General features: G+C 40.1%; 1 protein-coding gene across 1 annotated transcript in view; it reads right to left on the bottom strand.

Moving 5' to 3' along the window:
- ATP6V1B2 (ATPase H+ transporting V1 subunit B2) overlaps positions 1-24,065 on the bottom strand; it is a 37,099-nt gene that overhangs the window by 6,107 nt on the left and 6,927 nt on the right. Inside the window, exons 2-9 of the mRNA XM_020812319.3 lie at positions 17,054-17,109; positions 15,524-15,622; positions 14,951-15,044; positions 14,761-14,838; positions 13,065-13,204; positions 8,410-8,511; positions 7,238-7,335; positions 5,071-5,194 (exon numbers count right to left, since the gene is read on the bottom strand). Of these exons, the coding sequence (XP_020667978.1) occupies positions 5,071-5,194; positions 7,238-7,335; positions 8,410-8,511; positions 13,065-13,204; positions 14,761-14,838; positions 14,951-15,044; positions 15,524-15,622; positions 17,054-17,109 (791 nt within the window). The remainder of the gene's footprint in view (positions 1-5,070; positions 5,195-7,237; positions 7,336-8,409; positions 8,512-13,064; positions 13,205-14,760; positions 14,839-14,950; positions 15,045-15,523; positions 15,623-17,053; positions 17,110-24,065) is intronic.

The raw sequence follows: 24,065 nt of genomic DNA, 5'->3' as shown, positions 1-24,065 counted from the left end.
GAGGTTTGAGGGTGGTGGTTACAATAAATTGGTGGCAGCGGTGGGATCCAGTGAAGCCTTGTGTGGAAAGGTGCCCAGAGCAGGGGTCTTTAGTCAGGGACGTCTGAGTAAACGCGTGGGTAACCTTCTAGGACTTGTCTCACGGGGAGCGAGTCTAGTTGAAGGGCGCGGGACCTCAGATTGGGAACTAAGACAGGGAGGCTCTGTGGTGACCATTTCTGTGGAGAGTTGCCCAAAGCAAAATCTGTGGCAGAGTGGCTGGCTTGTCCTGAGTTTGGGGAAAGCTCTGAGAGGACAAAGCAGAGCCAAGGGCAGTGAGGCTGAGGGAACTCAAAGGCAGGTGAACCTGGGACAAGGGGAAGCTGTGTGTGTGTTTAGGATTTGGTGCCTGAGACAGAAAGGAAAATTCTGTTTCGGCGGGAGGCCTAGCTGGAGGCTGAAGCCTGGTAACAGTAGCTAGCTTGCCAGTGCTGGTGGAGCAGCAACTTTATAACAGACTCACTGACAGGAAAAAAGTGTACTTTTTAAAATCAAGGCTTGTAAGTGGGAAGAGAAGCCTGAGAAAAGAAAAATGCCCTTGACAAGGGGAAAGAAAGCTGAACAGAGGCCGTATGAAATGGCAGCTGGGTCAGACAGTGAGAATGGGGATGTTGAGGAAGGATTTACCTCAGCTCAGGAGGGAGAGTCCTCAAAGGAAGACCCATTAGAATTTAAAAAATGGAGATTGGAGCTAGAAATGAAAGCCAAAGCCCAACCTGAGGAAAGGGCCTTACAGGAAAGACAAATGGCTTTACAAATGGAGATGCAGGCCAAAGCTGAAGAGAGTTCTGGTTATAACACGTTCACAATATGAGCAGACAGAGACAGCTGAGGAAAAGAGTGACAGTCAGGGGGTAGAAATGACTGACAATGGAAACTCAGCTGAGATATTTACACTTGATATGCCACAACACAATACTTTTTCCCAAGAACAGCAAGCAGATCCCACTTTAAAAAGCTGCTTTGAGAAAGTGTCTGGAATACAGTTAACCCCCGAAACACCTGAAAGATTCCACGTTAAGCAGGGATTACTGTACAGAGAAACACTGGTAAACCCCTTGAAAGGGGGAGAAGAAATTCAAAAGCAGTTGGTGGTGCCTGTAAAATACCGCCAGATGATATTAGAGAGGGGACATTCTGACATATTTGCCGCTCATCTAGGGATCAATAAAACCAAACAAAGAATAACGGAAAACTTCTATTGGCTAGAAATAGGAAAGCAGATTAAAAGTTTCTGCCAGAGTTGCGATATTTGCCAGAGACAGGGTAATAACCGGGACAAAACAAAGGCAAAGTTGTGTCCATTACCCGTAATCTCTACCCCATTTCAATGTATTGGCGTGGATATTATAGGGCTGTTGCCTAGGGTCAAAGAGGGGAAACAGATTTATCCTTACTATTGTGGACCATGCCACACGATACCCAGAGGTTATTCCTCTTAGTAATATTGAGACTCATACAGTGGCTGATGCCCTGCTGAGTTATATGAGTCGAATGGGCTTTGCTTCAGAGATAAGTGACTGATCTAGGAATATCTTTCACCTCAAAAATCATGCAGAGACTATGGCAAATATGTGGTATCAGATATTTAAGTACTTCCCCATATCATCCACAATCTAACGGGTTAACAGAGAAATTTAATGGTACCCTGAGGTGCATGATTAGGGCCTATTCTGTGGAAAACCTTAATAATTGGGACCAGAGGGAAGCGAGTACCTTGACAGATGGTACAACACTAACTTCTGATTACCCTGAGAAATCTGTGACTGACCAAGATTTGATATATGGAGATGGAGTGCAGTCAATAGAGCATGTTCAGAGTGCTTTCGCACTTACACTTTCACTAGGAGGCCAGGAATCACCCTCTGCAGATGAGATTGTTACAGTATCAGAAAAGAGCCTGCAGAGAGATGTTTCCATGGTTACTCAGCTGGGGTGTGGTTGGAGCTGATCTAGTGCTTGTGAGAGCCCCAACTAAAGTTGGTTTAACTCAAGAGCAGCTAAATGAATTAGAAGCTGTGGTTACGAAGTACCAACATGTTTTCCCCAACAAGCTCGGGTTAGCCAAGGGAGTGGTGCACAAGTTAGATACAGGAGATGCACCCCCACAATCAGTAACTCCATATAGAGACACTGGGCCATATGGTGACAAAGTGCTGCAAAGAGTAAAGGTAGTAGGGCTAACAGTGACAGCAAGCAAAGGCCAGCTGGGTAGCCCTGAAATGAAATACTTAGGTCATGTGGTAGGGGGAGGCATAATCAAACCCCTGGAAGCAAAAGTAGATGCTATAAGTAGTTGGCCTAGACCCACCACCAAGAAGAAAGTTAGATCTTTTCTTGGGCTGGTAGGCTACTATAGGAGATTTATTCCTAGGTTCAGCGAGATAGCAGCGCCACTGACGGAACTGACGCGCAAGAAGAGTGCTGACAACATCCAGTGGTCCAGTAGCTGCGAGGAGGCGTCTGGGAAGCTAAAGGAGGCGTTAACCACCAACCCCGTGTTGCGAGATCCGGATTTCGATCGTGAGTTCACCGTCTTCACAGATGCATCCAACTCCGGGTTAGGAGCCGTGCTGTGCCAGAGTGATGACTGCGGAGACCTTCAACCGGTTGCCTACCTGAGCAAGAAGCTACAGAAAGGGGAAAGACACCTGTCCACCATCGAGAAGGAGTGTCTTGCCATTTTGTTTGCGGTCCAGAAACTGAAACCATATATTTGGGGGAGACATTTCATCCTCTGTACTCACCACTGTTGTGGCTAAGAACTATGAAGGCTAGCAACAGTAAACTGATGAGGTGGGCTTTGATCTTGCAGGACTTCGACTTTGAGGTTAGAGTGGTCAAAGGGACTCAGAACTGTGCTGCAGATGCCCTCTCTAGACTGTGATGATCTGTGTTTTTATGAGATGCTAGAATGGGTTTTGTAGTCATAATATTGTCTTGACAGCATCCATCTTGATTTAAAGTCTGCTCTGTAGTAGGAAAGTTTTTCATGCTGTTTCAGAGAAGCTTCGCTCTCTGGTTATCTCGTTGCTAAGATGAGTAGAGAGCAGAGACTTTCGTAGTCAAAATAATTCTGCCACAAAACATGATAACAACTCTCAAGCTCCCATGAGAAAGTTAGGCGGGACAACAAGACCCAGGAGGGGGTGTTCCTTATGAAGAATTCTGGGAAGAAGGAAGTTGGTAAGAAGTTGGAAAAAGATGGAGTTGGACTGAGAAAGGACAGACACATGCTTTTTCCCAAAATGGATTATAACTGGAATCTAACTTTTCCTGGTGGATCATGGATTGTGGGATCACAGGAACGTGAGAATGACTGTGCTTATGCATTATTCTAGCTTAGAATGCTTTTAATTATTTTATTTTTCCAGCTGGGGTGGTGGGGGTGATCTGTCTGCCTTGTTATGAAAATGTTCCTAACTGAATTACTTTGCAATAATCTGAATTCTTTTCTGAACCATCTTTTCTTAAATAAAACAGTAGTGATTTAGAATTGCATGCATTGGTTTCTTGAACAGACTAGTCTTTCTGATTTGGCCATGTGTATTTGCTACCTGATATAGAGCCCAGGTTAGCCTGAGTTTAAACTCATGGATTTGTCTGTGTGTGTTGCTTTTCTTAATAAAGGAGGTGGATTTGAGGAAGAAGTGTTAGTCTGGGCCTAGCTGAGAGTCTTGGGCTCATCTTAGCTCCTAAAGGACTGACTAAACTTTGGAATCTCTCCATTCTCCGGCATCCCCGGTATCTCCTTGGAGGTGGGGGATTGCTTACATAGACGACCCGATGACTGAAGATGGAAAAGAAAAATTGGACTCTAAGAATGGTTTAAAGTGATTATAAGTTGCATAATGGTGATTACTGTAAAGTTAATAAAGTTAATGAAAATTAATTATAAAATATAAAGTGATAAGGTAAAGTATATTGTTTGAATTAATAAAAATGCTTAGAGTATAAGGAATAATAATTGTTTAAAGTGTTTTAAAGTAATAAGAAGGAAAAGTGTTATATTGTATGACTTTTTCTGCTATTGAAATTTTAATATTTTGGTAAGTGTGCGTGTAATGTTGGGGTAATGTAAGTTGTGTATATGGTATGGCTCCTCGTTGTTTTTGGAGAAAAGCACTCTAGCTTTCCCTCACAAAACAACTTATTAAGGGGGGAGGTATTGTAACGGGCAGACATAACATCACATGTCCGTCACAGCTGGGCAGTGACAGGGAGGAGCTGATATATAAAGGGGGGTGAAGGGTGTGAGAGAGGAGATTAGAGCAGATTGGAGTTTTGAGCTGAGGGTTGAAAGTGATTGTTAGTAATAGTGAGTGAGGGAGCCTGTCAGTGAAAAATAGTCTGTGTGAGCCAGTGTATATTAACTGTGATTGATTAATTGATTTTTTTACCAGTGATTTTCTATTTTTTTTGTAATCAATAAACAAGTTTTTGTTTTCAAAGATATACTTGTCTTTTTAAGATTTTTCAAGGAGAAGTTGGTGGCAGCAGAGTTTTAAAGTAAAGTAGCAACCACTCTTTGAGGTTTGAGGGTGGCGGTTACACCGGCCACAGAGACTGGCGAAACATCAGGAAGAACAACCTTCAGAACATGGCCAAAGAGCCCGAAAAACCCACAACAACCATGAAGAAGGTGAGTTTATGGCAATGTTTGGGAAGCAAGCAAAGCCCTTTTGAAATATTTTAAAGCCATCTGTGAACCAGTGTCCTAAAGCAGCAGTAATAGGAAAGACAAGAAAAACATATGCCAAAGTTTGAATTATTATTCACTGAGAAATGTAGCCTGCAGATACCTGCAGGTACTTTTTTCTGATGAAAGATCTTGAAAATGATGAGGAAATTTCACTACTTATGGTAAACCTATCAAAGTTAAATTAATTTAGAATAATTTTTAAGCAGGTTTGACACTGTAAGTTTAGACCACTCCATCAAAATCCTCACTATTAATGAATCTAACCCTTTCTAGCAAAGAATCTGCAAGCAAAGCAGAGTCTGGTCTGTTGAACAAAACAAATAATGTACCTCTCTCAGAGCTTCTGCATAGGAGCTCATATCTGTCAGAATGACCAATACATGCTTCTCACACTGATAAGCCAAGAACTCTGCTGTGGTCAAAGCAAGACGAGGTGTGATTATACGCTCAATGCTGGAAGGAGAAAACCAATGATGTTCCGTTACAATCATCCCAGAATGGAGATAAATAAAGAATACAAAGTAGCACCCATTTCTGAAAAAGGACTGTCGAGAAGAATAGCCTAACACAAGAGGAGTTGGTAATAATTCAGTATTCTTCAGATAAACAGATCAAACATGCTAAGTATCTAGGAAGTAATGTTTAAGACTAGAGATTTACTAGACAACTCTCACCTGACAGCTCTTTTTGTAGTGTAAAGAAAAACAAACAAACTTTCCCTGTGCCCTATAATCCTGGACACTCTTGTCACCTTAACCCTAAGCCTATGCATGTTACATGAGGACTGCCTACAAGCGTTATGAGCCATCATGCGTAGATAATAACTGAATGCCCTGTTCAAAGCACAGTAATGCCATACTGATCCGTAAGGGTGGCAGCCAATACAGAGTATCTATAGTAGAACTCCCCGCCAACAGCTGTTTGTATGCGTTTTCAAGATTTTAAAAATATAGCTGTTTCTTGTGCACTATTTATACTGGTGTTTGTTTGCTTTTTAATTGGGCAATTTAAAAAAAAGTATTTCAATTAGTTTATATTGGCATACCTGTTTAAATTATAAGCCACTCTGGGAAGACTGCCATTTTAAAAGGCAGCCAAAGGAGAACCTGAATGACAAGAGAACTTCTCTGTAAAGCTGATAATCTCTCTGTATGTATCTACCATTAAGGTGCTAGAGAGAACTCAAGCTAATGTCACCACATCATATATAGACTCCCTTGCCACAGCTCTGCCAGCCATTTCTTAGAGCAGTAGGAAGTGAAAGATTTGTATTGCTGTTTACACAGCCTTTTCACATTCTTCAAATTCTGTTTTTCCTCAGCCCTCTCATTTAGCTTAGTTTAATAAACTATATTAAATTCTCAGGAGGCAGGATTAAATGGAGAGATGCAAAACCAAAGAAGCTAACTTACATATTTTAAATTATATTTGACTTTTTTAATGCAGTGACTATGTAGTATACAAGCTGTTACACTGGGTTTTTGTTAACTGGGAAAAAACAGATTGAACTAAGAACTGGTTACTTTAAAATGATAAAGCCAGTTTACCTTACCAGTAGCTATTTTTAAAAAAATATTGAGGCCACTAAAAACAATTGTAGAATTGCCCCCTATAGTCTTAGATGACATACAGACTTCCTGATTAATTCCCTCACTTTCAAAATGTCTGTGTGGAGGGGAGGCAAGGGGTCCCAAGGATGAAGAGGAACCACAAAAATGATCCTGGAGGGCTGCATGTAGCCCACAGCTGCATATTGCCCATATGTTATCTAAGTGTATAATTGAACAGTGAGCTGCAATGTCTGCATAACTCATCAGTGCATTTCTCTTTGTTTATTTTTCTCCCTTTATTTATTTTTATTCTATTTTTGCATTGTGTATGTTATAATATGATTTATGTAATTCTTTGTATTATTTTATTGTTTATATTCACTGGAAGCCGCCTAGAGTGATCTTTTAGGCCAGATGGGTGGGGTATAAATCAAATAAATAAATAAAACTAATAAATTAATGGTAATTTATGGGTTGTTGCCAAGATGCACAGGGAACTCAATCCCCATTTCACATATGCATATAACTTGCTATCACCAGGTAATTACTATCACCAGGTAATAAATGCAAATTGTTTCCCACTCTATCTACATTAGAGGAGTAGTATCTCCCATGAGCTGAGTAAAGGTACATGGAAGGCAATTATCTAATTGTCACAAGCTTCCTTTCCAAGCACCATTTTCCATGACAAAAAGTCAAAAAATCATGCGTTCTGGACACTCAAGTCTTAAACTGCAGTTTTTTCCATTTTAGAGACTCAGACCTTTGAGTCAGAATTTTCCTAACTCAAGGAACTTCCTCTTTTATATTTCTTATTTTACCAGATATCTAGCCTTTCCCCCTCAAAGTCCACTTTGCAACTACATATGAAAGAAAACTAAGGCAGTTTTTCACTTCCTTATGTTCTGTCCATGTTTCTGATAAATAACTTAAGATTTCTACTTACGTCGGATCATTGGCCAAGTTCAAAAAGAGACAAACGTTGTCCATGGATCCATTTTCCTCAAAGTCTGATTTGAAGAACCGGGCTGTTTCCATGTTTACCTAGAGCATTGTGTTGAGATAAGGTCATGCAGTGAGTCAGCAACTATTTAAAATCCATTTTATAGAGCACTAATTCTCAAGAAAGTGCTGAAGAAACATAAAATCTGAGAGGTACCACCACTTGTGTCTCCTGTCAACTCATCTGTTTGGAAAAACTAAAAACAAATTAAAATGTTAAGATAATTAGTTTTTGACCAGAAGCAGGCTACCTCAATAGCATTATCTCAGCCATTTGCTAGACCTCTTTTTGTACATGTAGAAGGGTATAAAATGCATGCACATAAGTGCTGTATTGACTGGATTCCTCCACAGTCACAGAATATTTGTCCTGTACCAAGTAGCCCACTTCATTATTCTTTGATTTTTCTACTTCATTTCGTAGTGTATTAAGTGATTTCATGATAGTCCAGCTAGATTTTTGTCCTAGTGGGAGACACTCTTCAGTATATATCCATTTGACGAGGTGTGCTGCTTTTTGTTCTCCACAGATTTAGCTTAGCCTCTCCTGGTTTAATATTTAGAACTTGAGATGTGTGCAGAAAACTTTCCTCAATTTTAGCTGTCATCTAGAAGGTTGGTGTCCATGAAGTGGAAGGGTTTGGTGTAGTTCTTCATTCATTATTAGCTAGCACCTCTTGATATACGTCTGGAGGGGCAGTGCCAGCCACTTCCAGAAATGTGCACTGTATCGGTTTATCAGACAAAAACAAAAACAATTAAGAATAAAGAAGGCACCTTAAATACTGCTATATTTTCATGTGAGCTTTCATGGACAAGTCCACCTTGTCATTATTTTTCTTTTATTTTTGCCTGATATGCCGGCACAGACTAACATGGCTATCTCTTCTAAAACTGTTATCAGTTGTTGTTTTGTAAGATGAACAAAGAATTGTAGTCTAATTAATCATATCTGTGAAATAGTCAGTTCTCAGTGCAGCCAAATGCTAAAAGCACTATATTTTACAGATTCTGTTCATCTAACGTTTCATGCAGAAGTGTTTATGTAAGGACACCTTCAAGTTTGTTACTAATTATGAATTGTAATACCCATCTCATATGGTCTTGTCTACTTACCCCCATAGCAGCAAACACAATGGCAAAATTCTCTTCACTATAGTCCATCACATCTTTGGATTTTTTTACCAGTCCTGCCTGACGACAGATCTGAGCTGCTATCTGGAAGAAAGACATTTAAAAGTGCTGTTCAGCCTGTAACATACAATACTATAACATTGTGAAGGACAAGGCAAGAGAAGGAAATTTGAGGTTCTACTTTATCACAAATTACAAGATAGTACAGTGACTTCACTTTTGATCTGCTCCTAAACAGAATAGTAGATAGATGGTAGAAAGAAAAAGATTAAATCCCCGATGTGCAGGAAAACAGTATCAGATGGGCCCAAAGGATTGTGGAGGAAAAACTACAGTGTCAAAAACACTGCCAAATTGACAAAAGCTTGTAAAAAGATGGAAGTTGTGCCTGCTCAGATTTAAGATTGCCATCTGAGGGCTTTCAACTGTTTTTATTAAGCAAGTGGCTGCAAATGGTAAAAGCTCCAGAGGTTTGTCTGTTCCTGACTATAAATGTCTGTTCGATATTACATAATCCCCTTTTTATTTCCATGATCCATTTAAATAATCGTGCCACCTTGAAATCTGTTTTAGCTCAGACTGATTTTTATTATTTTTTCTCAATTTTTCTTCTATTTTAATGCCATGTTTGATTATAATGTATTTTATGTTTACTGGATTATTTTATTTTTATTCTGCAAGTTTTCCAGAGAATTTGCTTTAATGTGGTCTCTAAATGTTAAACTGTCTTCCCCCCACACCCCGGATTCAAGGCACGCACAATGAAAACTACCTTAATATTGAGTCAGACCAATTGACCTCAGTATCATGTATATGATGTGTTAGCAGCTTCTAACACATGAAAAGATGCCCGGAGATGCCAGAGATTGAACCTGGGATTTCCTGCATGTAAAGTATGCTCTCTCCCCAAAAGCAATAGCCCTTCCATTCACAGCCATCCATAAATATATAAAAGGTTGTACCACCCAGTGAATCTCACTCAAACTGAATCATCAGAGAACAAACATCAACCCCTTTCTTTCTATTTTAGGCCCAGGAGAGGTCCTTTTCAAAACTGGAAGGGACCAAAAGTCAGCCGACAAGCCCATGTGTTGTGTGTGTGTTTAGTCGTTTAGTCGTGTCCGACTCTTCGTGACCCCATCGACCAGAGCACGCCAGGCCCTCCTGTCTTCTACTGCCTCCCGGAGTTGTGTCAGGTTCATGTTGGTTGCTTCGCAGACACTGTCCAGCCATCTCATCCTTGGTCGTCCCCTTCTCCTCTTGCCATCACACCTTCCTAACATCAAGGTTTTTTCCAAGGACTCTTTTCTTCTCATGAGATGGCCAAAGTACTGGAGCCTCAGCTTCAGGATCTGTCCTTCAAGTGAGCATTCAGGGTTGATTTCCTTTAGAACTGATAGGTTTGTTCTCCTTGCAGTCCAGGGGATTCTCAAGAGCCTCCTCCAGCACCACAATTCAAAGGCATCAATTCTTCGGCGGTCAGCTTTCTTTATGGTCCAGCTCTCACTTCCATACATCACTACAGGAAAAACCATAGCTTTGACTATTCGGACTTTTGTTGGCAAGGTGATGTCTCTGCTTTTCAAGATGCTGTCAAAATTTGTCATCGCTTTCCTCCCAAGAAGAAGGCGCCTTTTAATTTCAGGGCTGCTGTCTCCATCTGAAGTAATCATGGAGCCCAGGAAGATAAAATTTGACACTGCCTCCATATCTTCCCCTTCTATTTCCCAGGAGGTGATGGGACCAGTGGCCATGATCTTAGTTTTTTTGATGTTGAGTTTCAGACCGTTTTTTGCACTCTCCTCTTTCACTCTCATTACAAGCTTCTTTAATTCCTCCTCACTTTCTGCCATCAGAGTGGTATCATCTGCATATCGGAGGTTGTTGATATTTCTTCCGGCAATCTTAATTCCGGCTTGGGTTTCTTCCAGTCCAGCCTTCCGCATGATGTATTCTGCATATAAGTTAAATAAGCTGGGGGACAATATACAGCCTTGCCGTACTCCTTTCCCAATTTTGAACCACTCAGTTGTTCCATGACCAGTTCTAACTGTTGCTTCCTGTCCCACATATAGGTTTCTCAGGAGACAGATAATGTGGTCAGGCACTCCCATTTCTTTAAGAACTTGCCATAGTTTGCTGTGGTCCACACAGTCAAAGGCTTTCGCATAGTCAATGAAGCAGAAGTAGATATTTTTCTGGAACTCTCTGGCTTTCTCCATAATCCAGCGCAAGTTAGCAATTTGGTCTCGAGTTCCTCTGCCTCTTCGGAATCCAGCTTGTACTTCTGGGAGTTCTCGGTCCACATACTGCTGAAGCCTACCTTGGAGGATTTTGAGCATAACCTTGCTAGCGTGCGAAATGAGTGCAATTGTACGGTAGTTGGAGCATTCTTTGGCACTGCCTTTCTTTGGGATTGGGATGTAGACTGATCTTTTCCAATCCTCTGGCCACTGTTGAGTTTTCCAAACTTGCTGGCATATTGAATGTAGCACCTTAACAGCATCATCTTTCAAGATTTTAAATAGTTCAACTGGAATGCCATCACCTCCACTGGCCTTGTTGTTAGCCAGGCTTTCTAAGGCCCACTTGACTTCGCTCTCCAGGATGTCTGGCTCAAGGTCAGCAACTACATTGTCTGGGTTGTCCAGGATATCCAAATCTTTCTGATATAATTCCTCTGTGTATTCTTGCCACCTCTTCTTGACATCTTCTGCTTCTGTTAGGTCCCTCCCATTTTTGTCTTTTATCATGTTCGTCTTTGCGCAAAATGTTCCTCTAATATGTCCAATTTTCCTGAACAGATCTCTGGTCTTTCCTTTTCTGTTATCTTCCTCTATTTCTTTGCATTGTTCATTTAAGAAGGCCCTCTTGTCTCTCCTTGCTATTCTTTGGAAGTCTGCATTCAATTTTCTGTAACTTTCCATATCTCCCTTGCATTTTTGTTTCCCTTCTCTTCTCTGCTGTTTGTAAGGCCTCGTTGGACAGCCACTTTGCTTTCTTGCATTTCCTTTTCTTTGGGATGGTTTTTGTTGCTGCCTCCTGGACAATGTTACGAGCCTCTATCCAAAGTTCTTCAGGCACTCTGTCCACCAAATCTAGTTCCTTAAATCTGTTCTTTACTTCCACTGTGTATTCATAAGGGATTTGGTTTAGATTATACCTGAGTGGCCCAGTGATTTTTCCTAATCTCTTCAGTCTAAGCTTGAATTTTGCTATGAGAAGCTGATGATCAGAACCGCAGTCAGCTCCAGGTCTTGTTTTTGCTGACTGTATAGAGCTTCTCCATCTTTGGCTGCAGAGAATATAATCAATCTGATTTCGATATTGCCCATCTGGTGATTTCCATGTATAGAGTCGCCTCTTGTGTTGCTGGAAAAGAGTGTTTGTGATGACCAGCTTATTCTCTTGACAAAACTCTATTAGCCTTTGTCCTGCTTCGTTCTGAACTCCAAGGCCAAACTTCCCTGTTGTTCCTTTTATCTCTTGGCTCCCTACTTTAGCATTCCAGTCCCCTAGAATGAGAAGAACATCTTTCTTTGGTGTCAGTTCTAGAAGGTGTTGTAAATCTTCATGGAATTGTTCAATTTCAGTCTCCTCAGCAATGCTGGTTGGTGCATAAACTTGGATTATTGTGATGTTGAATGGTCTGCCTTGGATTCGTATTGACATCATTCTATCATTTTTGAGATTGTATCCCATTACAGCTTTTCCCACTCTTTTGTTGACTATGAGGGCTACTCCATTCCTTCTACGGGATTCTTGCCCACAATAGTAGATATGATAATCATCTGAGCTGAATTCGCCCATTCCTGTCCATTTTAGTTCACTGATGCCCAGGATGTCGATGTTTATTCTTGCCATCTCCTGTTTGACCACCTCCAGCTTCCCAAAGTTCATAGATCTTACATTCCAGGTTCCTATGCAGTATTTTTCTTTGCAGCATTGGATTTTCCTTTCACTTCCAGGCACGTCCACAGCTGAGCGTCCTTTCGGCTTTGGCCCAACCACTTCATTAGCTCTGGAGCTACTTGTACTTGTCCTCCGCTCTTCCTCAGTAGCATGTTGGACGCCTTCCGACCTGAGGGGCCCATCTTCCAGCGTCATATCTTTTAGCCTTTTGTTTCTGATCATGGGGCGTTCTTGGCAAAGATACTGGAGTGGCTTGCCAGTTCCTGCTCCAGGTGGATCGCGTTTAGTCGGAACTCTTCACTATGTCCTGTCCGTCTTGGGTGTCCCTGCACGGCATAGCCCATAGCTTCTCTGAGTTACTCAAGCCCCTTCGCCACGACAAGGCAGCAATCCATGAAGGAGTGCTCTCTGCACTTCCTAGAAGGAATAAGGTTGTGTTTTTCTACTGTAACTATTTTTAAATGTTAGAGTGGAGTGGAGAGGGCTCATGTGTTAGCCCCCACTTTGTCCAGAGGCATTGGGCACCATTTCCTTCTAAAATACTCATTTGACTCAAAAATGCTGAAATCCAGTAATACATACAAGACTTTCACAATGATTATAGGACAAAAATGTATTCCTTGTGCTCTTTATTAATGTGCTTTGCACACACTGAATGCATTTTTCATAATACCTTGCAAACCTGAGACATCCTAGTAGCTTGCTTTCATTAATTTGTTACATACCTCATTATGGGGCAACCCAGCAGCAGAGAAAATGGGAATTTTCTGTCCTCTAGCAATGCTATTCATGCCATCTATGGCAGAAATGCCTGTCTGAATCATCTCTTCTGGGTAGATTCGACACTGAGGATTGATTGGCTGACCTATTTTAATTTGAGAAGGAAAACATCCATTATTTTAGTCTGTTTAAACCAGTTTGACATTTTGAGCACATGTTTATTTTTATGTGCCACAATCTCTGGGGAAAACATGAATCTTGGTCAGGATACTACAGACAGACTTTGGAACAGTCACCGTTCTCATTAGTGGATTACATAACTCTCTTGTTACAGCAGCTTCATTGGCTGCTGATGTGTTTCTGGGCACAAATTGAAGTTCTGGTTTTAACTTATAAAGCCCTAAATAGCTTTGGTCCAAACTATATCAAAGACCCTTTATGAGCTTGCTTTGACGTTAAGATAATCAGAAACCCTTTATCTCAGTCACACCACCCTCATAAGTGCCTTTGATGGAGACAATGGTGCTGCTCCCAGACTCTGGAACTCCCTCATACAGGAAGCCAGGCTGACCCCATCTTTGCTGTCCTTCTGCAAGTAAGTGGAGACCGTTCTCTTCAGGCAAGCTTTCCCTTAGTGACTGGCTGTTTAAGAGGGTTTTTAAAATGGAATGGGTTATATTTTTGTTGGTTTTAAATTTAACAAAAAAATAAAATTTTCAATGCAGTGTTTAATTCTTTTAAATATTTGAATAATTTACTGTTTTTAGCTTTTAATATTGTGATTTTAATGAAACAAGCTTCCTTAGGTCCTTTTTTAAGGAGAAAGACAGGGTAAAAATATTTTAAATAAATAAATATCTGTCCAATTCATGTGAACTTTCTCATGAAGAAAAGCTTTTGTGTAGGCCTTTCTGTTATCTGTATGGATAAGGGATTAACATCACTGCCTTTTAAAAAGACAGATAATATTGGGGGAGAAATAGAAATGAATGAGCTCTTCACAGTTTTCTGTTTTAGCACCTGCTTAGGAGAATGGCTATGTGCTTTAGATCTGTTTTCACAAACAAGAAAAGGTATGTTTATTTCAAAGACCATTCCCAACAAGCTAGTAACTTTATACAAAATAAGTTTAAATGTCTAATATCTTGCATCAGTGCATGTGTGAGATATCCCGCCCTTTTTTCTCTATGCTACATTTAATGGGCCATTTTATTTCAGGGTTGGTGAATGCAAAGACCTTCTGATAATGGTATTCCACAAATCCCACCAGCCTTACCCTTTACAAGTTGACTAGGATTGGTGAATATTCTAGTCGACACATTTCTCCATGCCTGGGTTTACTAGTTACTCTAAATATAATTTGGTAAATAACTGTGGCATAGGAATGCCGTAAAAATGTAAATAACTGACTGAAAATAAACAGAATAAATCATCAAGCCTCTGAGTGACTGAAGATCTCTATTGCCAGTCAGATTTGTAACCAAGGAGGGTTAGGAGAGAACCATCCTGTTTTTCTGCATATGAAAGCCCATCTCTGAAAAGTGAAAGTACAATCAAACAACTGTTTAATCTCCAGTTATATACCATAGATATTCACTGAACTCTTGTTTTATTTATGCTGACCAGCACCTTTCACACCATGAGTTGCAAACTCATTTCTGTAACATCAAAGGGCAAACCTTATGTTAATTGTAAACCAACCCATGATATCAAGGTAGTCTTCAGCCAGGACCATGGGCCCTCTGTCAATGGGTTTCCCTGATCCATTAAACACACGGCCTGCAAAGACAAGAACACAAGGAGTTGTATTAACAAAGCAGTAGCCAGAGCATATAGAGGACTGATACTATGCGGGAAAGTTATCTGCCCAAGAAATGGAACCTTCACCTACCAAGCATATCTTCAGATACTGGGGTTCGAAGAATATCCCCAGTAAATTCACAAGATGTTCTTTTAGCATCAATTCCCGAAGTTCCCTCAAAAACCTCAAATAAAAGGAAAGAAGGGAAATATTTTTTGTTGTTGTTTATTCTGGTGGTATATTTTGCTGCACTTAGGCGGATTAGGTAAAAAACATAAAAGTTAGACAAAGACAGGTTAATGGTGTACAATAGCACTTAATATAAGGTTATGTTTAAGCAATCTAAATAACTTCTATAATTCAATACTCATGTTGAGATAAAAACAGCAAAGGAAAAAGAGGCAACTGAACTGTCAAAACTTAATGGCCTTGTACCATGTAGAGTTTGTCACTGCTACTGCTGATATAACTATTTATTAATTAAAAATATTTCTATGCCACCTTTCTCCTTAAAAGGTGGAGAAAGCCGAGTTTTCTGCTGTCGCACATATGGCGAGATTTAGTGGATCTCTATGGTACAGAAAATTTATGCCAACTATCTTCAGTCTATGTCCCTACTGAAAAACAGATACATAATATTGAATAGGTGGTGCCACCAATTACCTGAACTACAGCTTTGGATCCACTGACTTCTAGCACCTGTCCACTTCTCTTTGTTCCATCAGGTAGGGTTAAGTGCACAATCTCTGCATATCTAGGAAACTAAGCAGCAAGAATAAGGGTTAAATGGGTCCAGACATTTCTGTCAAGAACAGACCAGAATCAAAGGGATACCAGTCTGCTTGCTTCTTTCCCACAAATCTCAGGTTAGGTAAATGCTTCACCAATCTTTTCACATCACACAGTCAAGAACCGTAAACCACCCATTACTAAATGGCACTTAAAGCACTCTATTGTTGACAAATAATTGTGTTTAGTTTTCTCCTCTAGAAGGCTTACAGTATCTACAGTTATTTATTTTGATCTTGCTATAATTTGCTCTCTCCAACAAGCTTCAAACATTCAAAGAAATAGTTTGTTGCTTATGGGGTTGCATGTTTCAGTGGGAATCTTATTGTCTAAGAATGCATATTTAGGGGGTTCCAAGGTACATGTATACTAAATTCTATAAATGTACCTTGGTTTAAGGTGTAAGGCAATAGTACAGTAATGTTCATAGCTAGGCCTGCTCTGTTCCTATATATACCAGAACTCCTTAATGGTGATAGCATTAGTCCATCTTGAAAAACAAAACAAAACTACAGTGGTGTCCCGCTTGACGATAACCTCGTTAGACGAGGAAATCGCTTAACGATGCGTATTTTGCGATCGCTATAGTGATAGCAAAACGATGTATTACTAGGAAAAAATCGCTTGACGATGATCAGTTCCCTGCTTCGGGTACCGATTTTTCGCTTTACGACGATCAAAAGAGCTGATTGTCAGGTTTCAAAATGGCCGCCCGTGGTTTCAAAATGGCTCCCCGCTATGTTTAGGAAGGCTTTTTCACTTTACAGGCACTGGAAAATGGCCGCCCTATGGAGGATCTTCGCTGGACGCTGAGGTATTTCACCCTTTGGAGCACACTGAACCAGTTTTCAATGCATTTCAATGGTTTTTTTACTTTCGCTTGACGACGATTTCGTTCTACAGCCATTTTGCTCGAACAGATTATCCTTGTCAAGCAAGACACCACTGTATCTGAACTTTAACTGGGAATGTTGTATATGGCTTAAGCCACTAGCTATAGTCTCTTGACTCCTGCAAAATTAAATGATTATACATGAAGACAGAATATGACCCCAAATGATAGTTTTCAAGGCTTAGGTTAAATGGCCACAATATTGTGTTGCAAAGCAGGAGAAAAGCTCGCATTACATCTTGAGTCTATTCCAAGCCAAAAATATCCATTTTAGCATTTTCAAAGTTGGACATTTAAGTGGAAGAGTTGCAGGGAACACTTTCATGCATCAACACATTTTATTGCAAGAACATTCTCTGCAATAGCTGAACTCGGCCTTGGAAATAAGACATGAAAAGTTATTAACCTTTTTTATTTAATAGCTTGTATGAACCTGGTAGAAGAGGACCAGGAAGATCCAGAGATGAAGTGACTATCCATTTAGTCAAACATTTATTAAAACCCAGCATTACCTTGACCTGATCCAAGATTACTAGAGGTCCATTGACTCCAGATACTGTCCTATATGCTGAAAAATAACCAAAGAGACACACTTAGTCTAGCAGAGGTCTGATTCAACACATGTACAAAAATAAATGATTAAATATGATTTCAGGACTCTGGAAATGCACCTATATTTTCTGACCAGTATCTTCATCAGAACCATCATGCTACATTTGAGGATCCTGCTTTGGGAAGAAGTTAACAGTTATGGCATGTATTGAATAAAACTCATCTACACTAACTGTTCTAACAAAGCTAAATCAACCTTTTGTACTTTGTTTCACCACTGCTGTGCCCCCATGCCAATATCTATAAGTTCCTATAAAACTATTTTACCAATTGTTGAAGTTGGTAGCAACCTTCTTTCAAATTCAAGTGATGGGAATTACTATGAAGGCAAGAAAGTTAGGTTACCTACCTGTAACTTTGGTTCTTCTAGTGGTACTCAGTTCACACAATTGGGTTAATCCTGTGCCTGCGCAAGACACTCGGAAGATTCTAGAGCTATAGAAAAAAAGAGTCAATTAGCTCCCCCCCCCGAGCATATATAGGCTCTTCCTCTTCCTTTCAGTTCCTTAAATCTACCATACTTTATGAAATTAGATAGCAAGGTATCATGACACGGTATTGTGATGGATAGAGGGGAGGAAGGGAGGGATGTGTGAATTCACAGAGTACCACTAGAAGAACCAAAGTTACAGGTAGGTAACCTAACTTTCTTCATAGTGGTCTCTGTGAATGCACACAATTGGGTGAATAGCAAGCTGTACTCACTTGAAGAAGGTCTGTCATGATATTAAGGATGACAGTATCGCCCTTCCAAACGGCGCATAATTTTTGGCTCTGACGTCCAGGCAGTAATGTCTGGCGAATGTCAACGGGTTGGCCCAGGTAGCCGCCTTGCAGATGTTCTGTAACTGAATGCCCCTGAGTAGGGCAGTCGACATGGAGACCACTCTGGTAGAGTGAGCCTTCAGACCGTCTGGTACAAGCTTATTGGCAAGCTGGTAAGCCAGTTGTATGAGCTGTACAATCCATCTGGATACTGATTGTGGAGAAGCGGGAGCACCTTTATGTGGTCCATGATAACACAGAAGGAGGCGTGGGGAGCGCCTAATGTGTTTAGTATGATGAAGGTAGAAGGCAAGAGCTCTTCTGACATCGACGGTATGGAGTTTATGCTCTAATGCCGTGAATGGGGATGGAAACAATGTTGGAAGCACAATGGGCTGATTGATATGAAAGTCCGATACCACCTTAGATAAAAAAAAGAAACATCCAGGGTATAGGGTGGCTTTTTCCGGGTGCATCTGTAGGTACAGAGGGGCCAACCGGAGCGCAGCGAGCTCAATCACTCTTCTGGCCGATGTAATGGCTACAAGAAATGCAGTCTTCAGGGAAAGTAGTTTCTCTGAGCAAGTAGCCATGGGTTCAAATGGAGGCTTGGTGAGAGCTTCCAAGATGAGTGGGAGAGACCATTGCGGTACAATGTGCTGTGAGGGTGGCCGTATGTTCTGTAGGCCCTTTAAAAATCTTTTACGAGTCGGGTCGGAGAAGATCCTGGCGGAGTGTGATCGGGGAAGTTGGTGAGCCACAAATGCCGAAATGTAGACTTTGAGTGTGGAATGAGCCAATCCCAGATTAAAGAGATGAAGGTAAGTACCTTGCGTAAGGATGCCGGTATTGTGATCATGCTTTCAGCTTGGGCAAATTTGGTGAAAGTTTTCCATTTGTTCTCCTACAGCCGAGAGGTAGACGGCCTTCGGGCCTGATCTAGAACCGCACGGAATTTGAGGATATCCTCCACACCATCAGGTGAAGAGACCGGACATCGGGATGGAGAAGGTCCCCGTCATTCTGTGAGAGGAGGGACAGTATTGGAGGCAGGTGCATTATGTCCTCCAATATTTCCGATAGGTGGGTGTGGAACCTGAGACCTGGGTCAGGAAGCTATGGTGGGAGTGCCATCTCTCCCCAAAATGTCTAAGGGAACACAGACACCTCCACCCCTATTCCTCCTAGGTTGGTACACCGAGGAGTCGACTGCTCAACGGGGGAAGTCTGTTTAGAGGCCTCCAAACGTGGAGGGGTTGGTGCAGGGAGGGAGGAGCCTTCCATGGCGGGAAGAAGAGTCTTCTCGTAGAGAAAAGATCAAAGCAATGCAGGTCTGGTCGAGATTCTACCAGACAAAACAAGCACTTATTGTGGCCGTCTGAAAGAGGAATTTTTTGAGAACAGACGACACACTGCTTGAAGCCCCAAGGGGCCATAAAACAAAAAGGGAATCTGTCAAAAGGGGAGGGGGAACAGAACGACAGCAAAACTAAAATTAAGGCAGGTTCTGTCGAAGGATAGCAATAAAACAACAATAAGAAAAAAAGGGAAAGAATAAAAGGACTAGCTAAGCTAGAATACTTAAATTGTAGATGCGCTGGTCTTCCTAGCGTCCTAATGGTACGGCGGAAAAAGAGGAACTGAAAGGAAGAGGAGGAGGAGGAGCCTATATTCCCTCGGGGGGGAGCTAATTGACTCTTTTTTTCTATAGCTCTAGAATCTTCCGAGTGTCCTGCACAGGCACAGGATTAACCCAATTGTGTGCATTCACAGAGACCACTACGAAGAACCTTTGATTTATTAATTGTGTCTCAAACACAGAATTGGTTGAAAGATATCACTGACAAAGTTGTAGTCCATGAAACATCAAACTGTAATGCAGGTATTACTTTTTAAAGTGCTGCAGGTTTTTTGGTCTTGCCACAGTTCTAACTCCGCTAATTCCCTTTCAAATCCTTTGCATTGCATCTCTCTTTACTGTTTAGAATCTGGAGATTACAATAGCCCTACAGCAGTCAAGATCCAGATACACAAAGCAGCAGCCCAAGATTTAAGAGCATAAAATATTCCATGCCTTTAGTGGACACAAGGATAACTTGTGTACATATATTGGAACTTGGACATCTTTCAGAAAATCCTTCTACGTTGAGCGTACAAGACAACACGAGAAGGAAAACTTATAGTAAGGTTTAGTCATTTTACACTTTTGCTATAAAGCCAGAAAATTTCACACTGACTAGAAAGCTGTGGATTGTAACACCCTTTGAGACAAGGTTCAAAAAGTAGTAAAAGGAGGAGTTGCCATAGAAAAAAAGATTAATACTTTAACCACCAAGGAATGCCCAGACTTCTATGTAGTCCGACCACTGATATCTTGGGAAAGGTTAGAGTTTATATTTCTCCCCCTACAGCTGCTCAGGCAGTCATTTTACATTTAGGCAAGTTGTTGTATTGCTATTCAACTACCTACTGCATTCCAGATTTTTTTTTCATACATGTGTAAGAATGTGAATGAATATGTTTCTTCTGTGGGCTTGGACTGAGTAACTCACAGCAGTATTAGGGACTATGCCCCACCTTCTATTCCCTTCCTTTTCCCTCCTCTTCAGTGCACTGCAAGGAAATGTCAACACCTACTACTCTTGTACTCTATTGACAGAAGTAAGAAGGATCAAGTATTTCTCAGCTCAAATAAAATCAGTTTTTCTGTTAAAATTAGCTCATTGGTACATTTTATCATCAGTAGGAATAAAAACCCTTTGGTGTCTTGCCTGGGCATATTTCTGGAAACTAGGCTACCGACTGGGAGAATCATCTACAAGCTAGTTCATCTCTGGATTCTCTGCCAAGCACTTGTGCATTTAAAGTTGTCTGGCAGATTATTCCTTTTCTGGTGCAAAATACTATTTTACTACTCTTTTTATTTACTAGTTTTAATATTAAATTTATTTACTCCTTTAAAAATAATTTATTGTTTTAGCAATGCTATTTCTTTTAATAAAATAAGCCACTGTAAAATCAATAGGAAATGCTACTTTGCAAGTGAGTCTCCCCCAACCCTTGGAAAAGTACATGACTGTCTGAAATGAGGCAGTTCTGACCTGTACATTTGGATACAGACGAGGTTGGAAGGTACACACTCATCTCTAAATTCCATTAAATAAAACTGCAGACAGTGCAAAATGCATATTAATAGGTTAAGTAAGTGCAGGAGACTGATTTTGTGGAGGAGATAAGTCTACTCCAGAACATTATAGCAGCTATCCAAGGTACTGAACCTATTTGTGGGACAGGATTCAACCACATGGATAATTTTTGTAAAAATGAATGTTGTGCCTTACTGTTTTGAATGTGTTTTAGTATTGCTTTTGTTTCCTATTTATTAGGGTGGTATTTATTTGATCCTTTTTAGCATTTGTATACTTTTTTTAGCTTTACATATTATCTTTTCATTCTGTATGCCACCTCTTAGGTTCTTTTAAAAGAGAAAGGAGGGGTACAAATATTTTAAGTGAAATAAAAAAAACACAAGGATATCAAATACATAGCTAGAGAACTGCTTATCATGTATACAGTAGTGACAATCAGCTAACCCTTTTAATACCTATGCACATTTGCTAAATAGGGCATTGTTGTTTTTCTAAAAATTAAATATGGACAGTGGGGTCTGCATTTCCACAAACACTTGGACTCTTGAGAATTCACAACTGCATATTTCTCACTTGGTTTCCTTTCAGGATGTATGGCCAAATTCTGGGACCAAAAGTATGGGCTTCATTCTTCACATCTAGTCTTTCTTCTGAATGGCAAGATACAGAAGAGCTAAGTAAAGTGACACTGGCCCATGGTATCGTACCTTAATCACCTCCAAGTTAGACAATCACGATACACTTTGCATGGGACTTTTTTATGGCTGCCTGTTAGTTGCCATGATACTAAAAGAGCTGACAGATTTGAACACGTAAATCTGATACTTTATCAAGGCACTGGTTCCCATTTTTGGTCAGGCTTGCCTCAAATTGATGGTTTTGATGTTTAAACTGAAAATGTTAGAATTGGTCCCAACTATACAAAACTGCTTGAGCTTCAAAACCTGCTGAAGAATGTTCACCTGACTTCACTGCAGCTCAGTTTTTCATAGACAGCTTATCTGCACCATTAAGAGTTCTAAAGGTGTTTTCTACTGAACTGGGTTAATATTTGTGATGGGCAGTGCAGTAGCCTCCAATTTTTGTACATTAACTACTCAAAGTATGCCTGAGACAGGCATGGTGCTCTCAAGACTGGCCCTCCTCCTGGTGAAGAACATATAGGTGTCTGAAAGTATCCATAGGTGGGGGTCTGTGGGCTGGAATTCCCAGAGTTCTGGGAGTTGAAGCCTAAATAAACTGAATGCATATCCCTAGCTAACAGTGCTTTCTTTCTTTTTTTTTTGTATTTTTTATTTTTTATAAGGGATAACAAAAAGGAAAAGGGAATTGGGATTGATGAGGAAGAGGGGAGACAATAACATACTTTCATCCATTCTGTACCTATTGCCATATCAAGATTTTAAATTATTCTATTTACTCTTTTCTGCCTTCTAGATTCAGTTCTCCTTTCAATATGTACTGTTCACAAGCTGCCTGTTGATTCTGTCCACTTGTTAAATAGATCCCATCTTTCTGTTGCCTTTTGCAAGGGATAGTCCTTCATGACTTCTGATAAAATGTCCATTTCGGCTATTTCCCGTATCTTTTCAATAAGATCTTCTTGTTTCGGTACCGTTGATCTTTTCCAATTTTTAGCATATAAAATTCTAGCTGCCGTAACTATGTATATAACTATATAATTCTTTCACTTATCTATATTTTCAGGTATCATACTCAATAAAAACAGTTCTGGGGTTAATGGCACTTTACAGAGCAATATTTGTTCCAACATTACATGTACTCTTTTCCAATATTGTTTCGCTACTCCACATGACCACCACATATGATAATAGCTTCCCACTTGTGATTCACATTTCCAACATTTATTTGATACATCTGTATACATCTTTGACAATTTTTCTGGGGTCATGTGCCATCTATAAAACATCTTATATATATTCTCTTTAAAGTTCACCGATCCTGTAAGCTTTATATTATTTTGCCATATTTTCAGCCATTGGTCAATATCAATGTTATGCCCTATATTTTGTGCCCACTTAATCATACATTCCTTAACCATTTCATCTTGCATCTTAATTTCCAACATATAATTATACATTTTCTTAACAGTTTGTTCTTTTGAACCTAATAAAAGTTTGTCAAAAATCGTTTGCTCTAAGTAGAAGCCTTCTATTTTATCTTTTGTATATCTAGATTCTAGTTGTGCTCTAGGCCCCTAGCTAACAGTGCTTTCTTTCATTCTCTTTTAATTCTACTATAATTGTAATTTTACTTCAATTTTCTTAAATATTGACTGTACTAGTCATTTTACCCAAGGTTTTTCATACAGCAGAAGATTAAATAAATGCATTTTTTTAAAGTAGCAATTTTAAAAAAAAAGATATATAGTGGAGCAAGAAGCTGGTAGCAAGCAGTAGAGTTCTTAATTAAATACACTGTCTTCCCCAAGATAATATTTTTCCTCTGAGGTGTCAAATTTTCTGACTCAATCTTACACAACTTATGAAAAGAGAATCATTACTGTAAACCAACCAGCTTTATTAGGTTCACATGACACTGTGGTAATCATTAATCAGCCATCTCTAGGGAAGAGATGAACAAACAAGATTATTCCAAGAATAGGACAGCTGATTGATAACATTTCTGCCTGCAAATTTATGCACATTTAATTCGAGGTAAGCGTTTTAAACAGAGTGGGACTTGCATCCAAGTAAAAGTGCAGAAGAGTCTGTTGTACAGCTGCAAGACCTAGACATTCATGTAATAAATGTTTCACTGAGCATAACAAGACTTACAAACTGAAAAACTCACAAAAATCCTGAGTTTTGTGACTGCCACTTTTCAAGAGTAGTTGAAGGGATCACTGTATCATGGTATCAATCTGCTATAACAAATGGACAAAAGTATGCTTCCGTCCCTAAAAACAGTTGTAACGTGTTCTTGTGGTCAAAACCCCACTTCCTGATGTTTTCATTTCCCAAAAATCTTATATAAG

This window comes from Pogona vitticeps, chromosome 8, assembly GCF_051106095.1.
Source record: "Pogona vitticeps strain Pit_001003342236 chromosome 8, PviZW2.1, whole genome shotgun sequence".
In the NCBI taxonomy this organism is placed as follows: Eukaryota; Metazoa; Chordata; class Lepidosauria; order Squamata; family Agamidae; genus Pogona; species Pogona vitticeps.
Note: the sequence above shows the minus strand (reverse complement) of the source record. Positions and strands in the feature narration are given on the sequence as shown.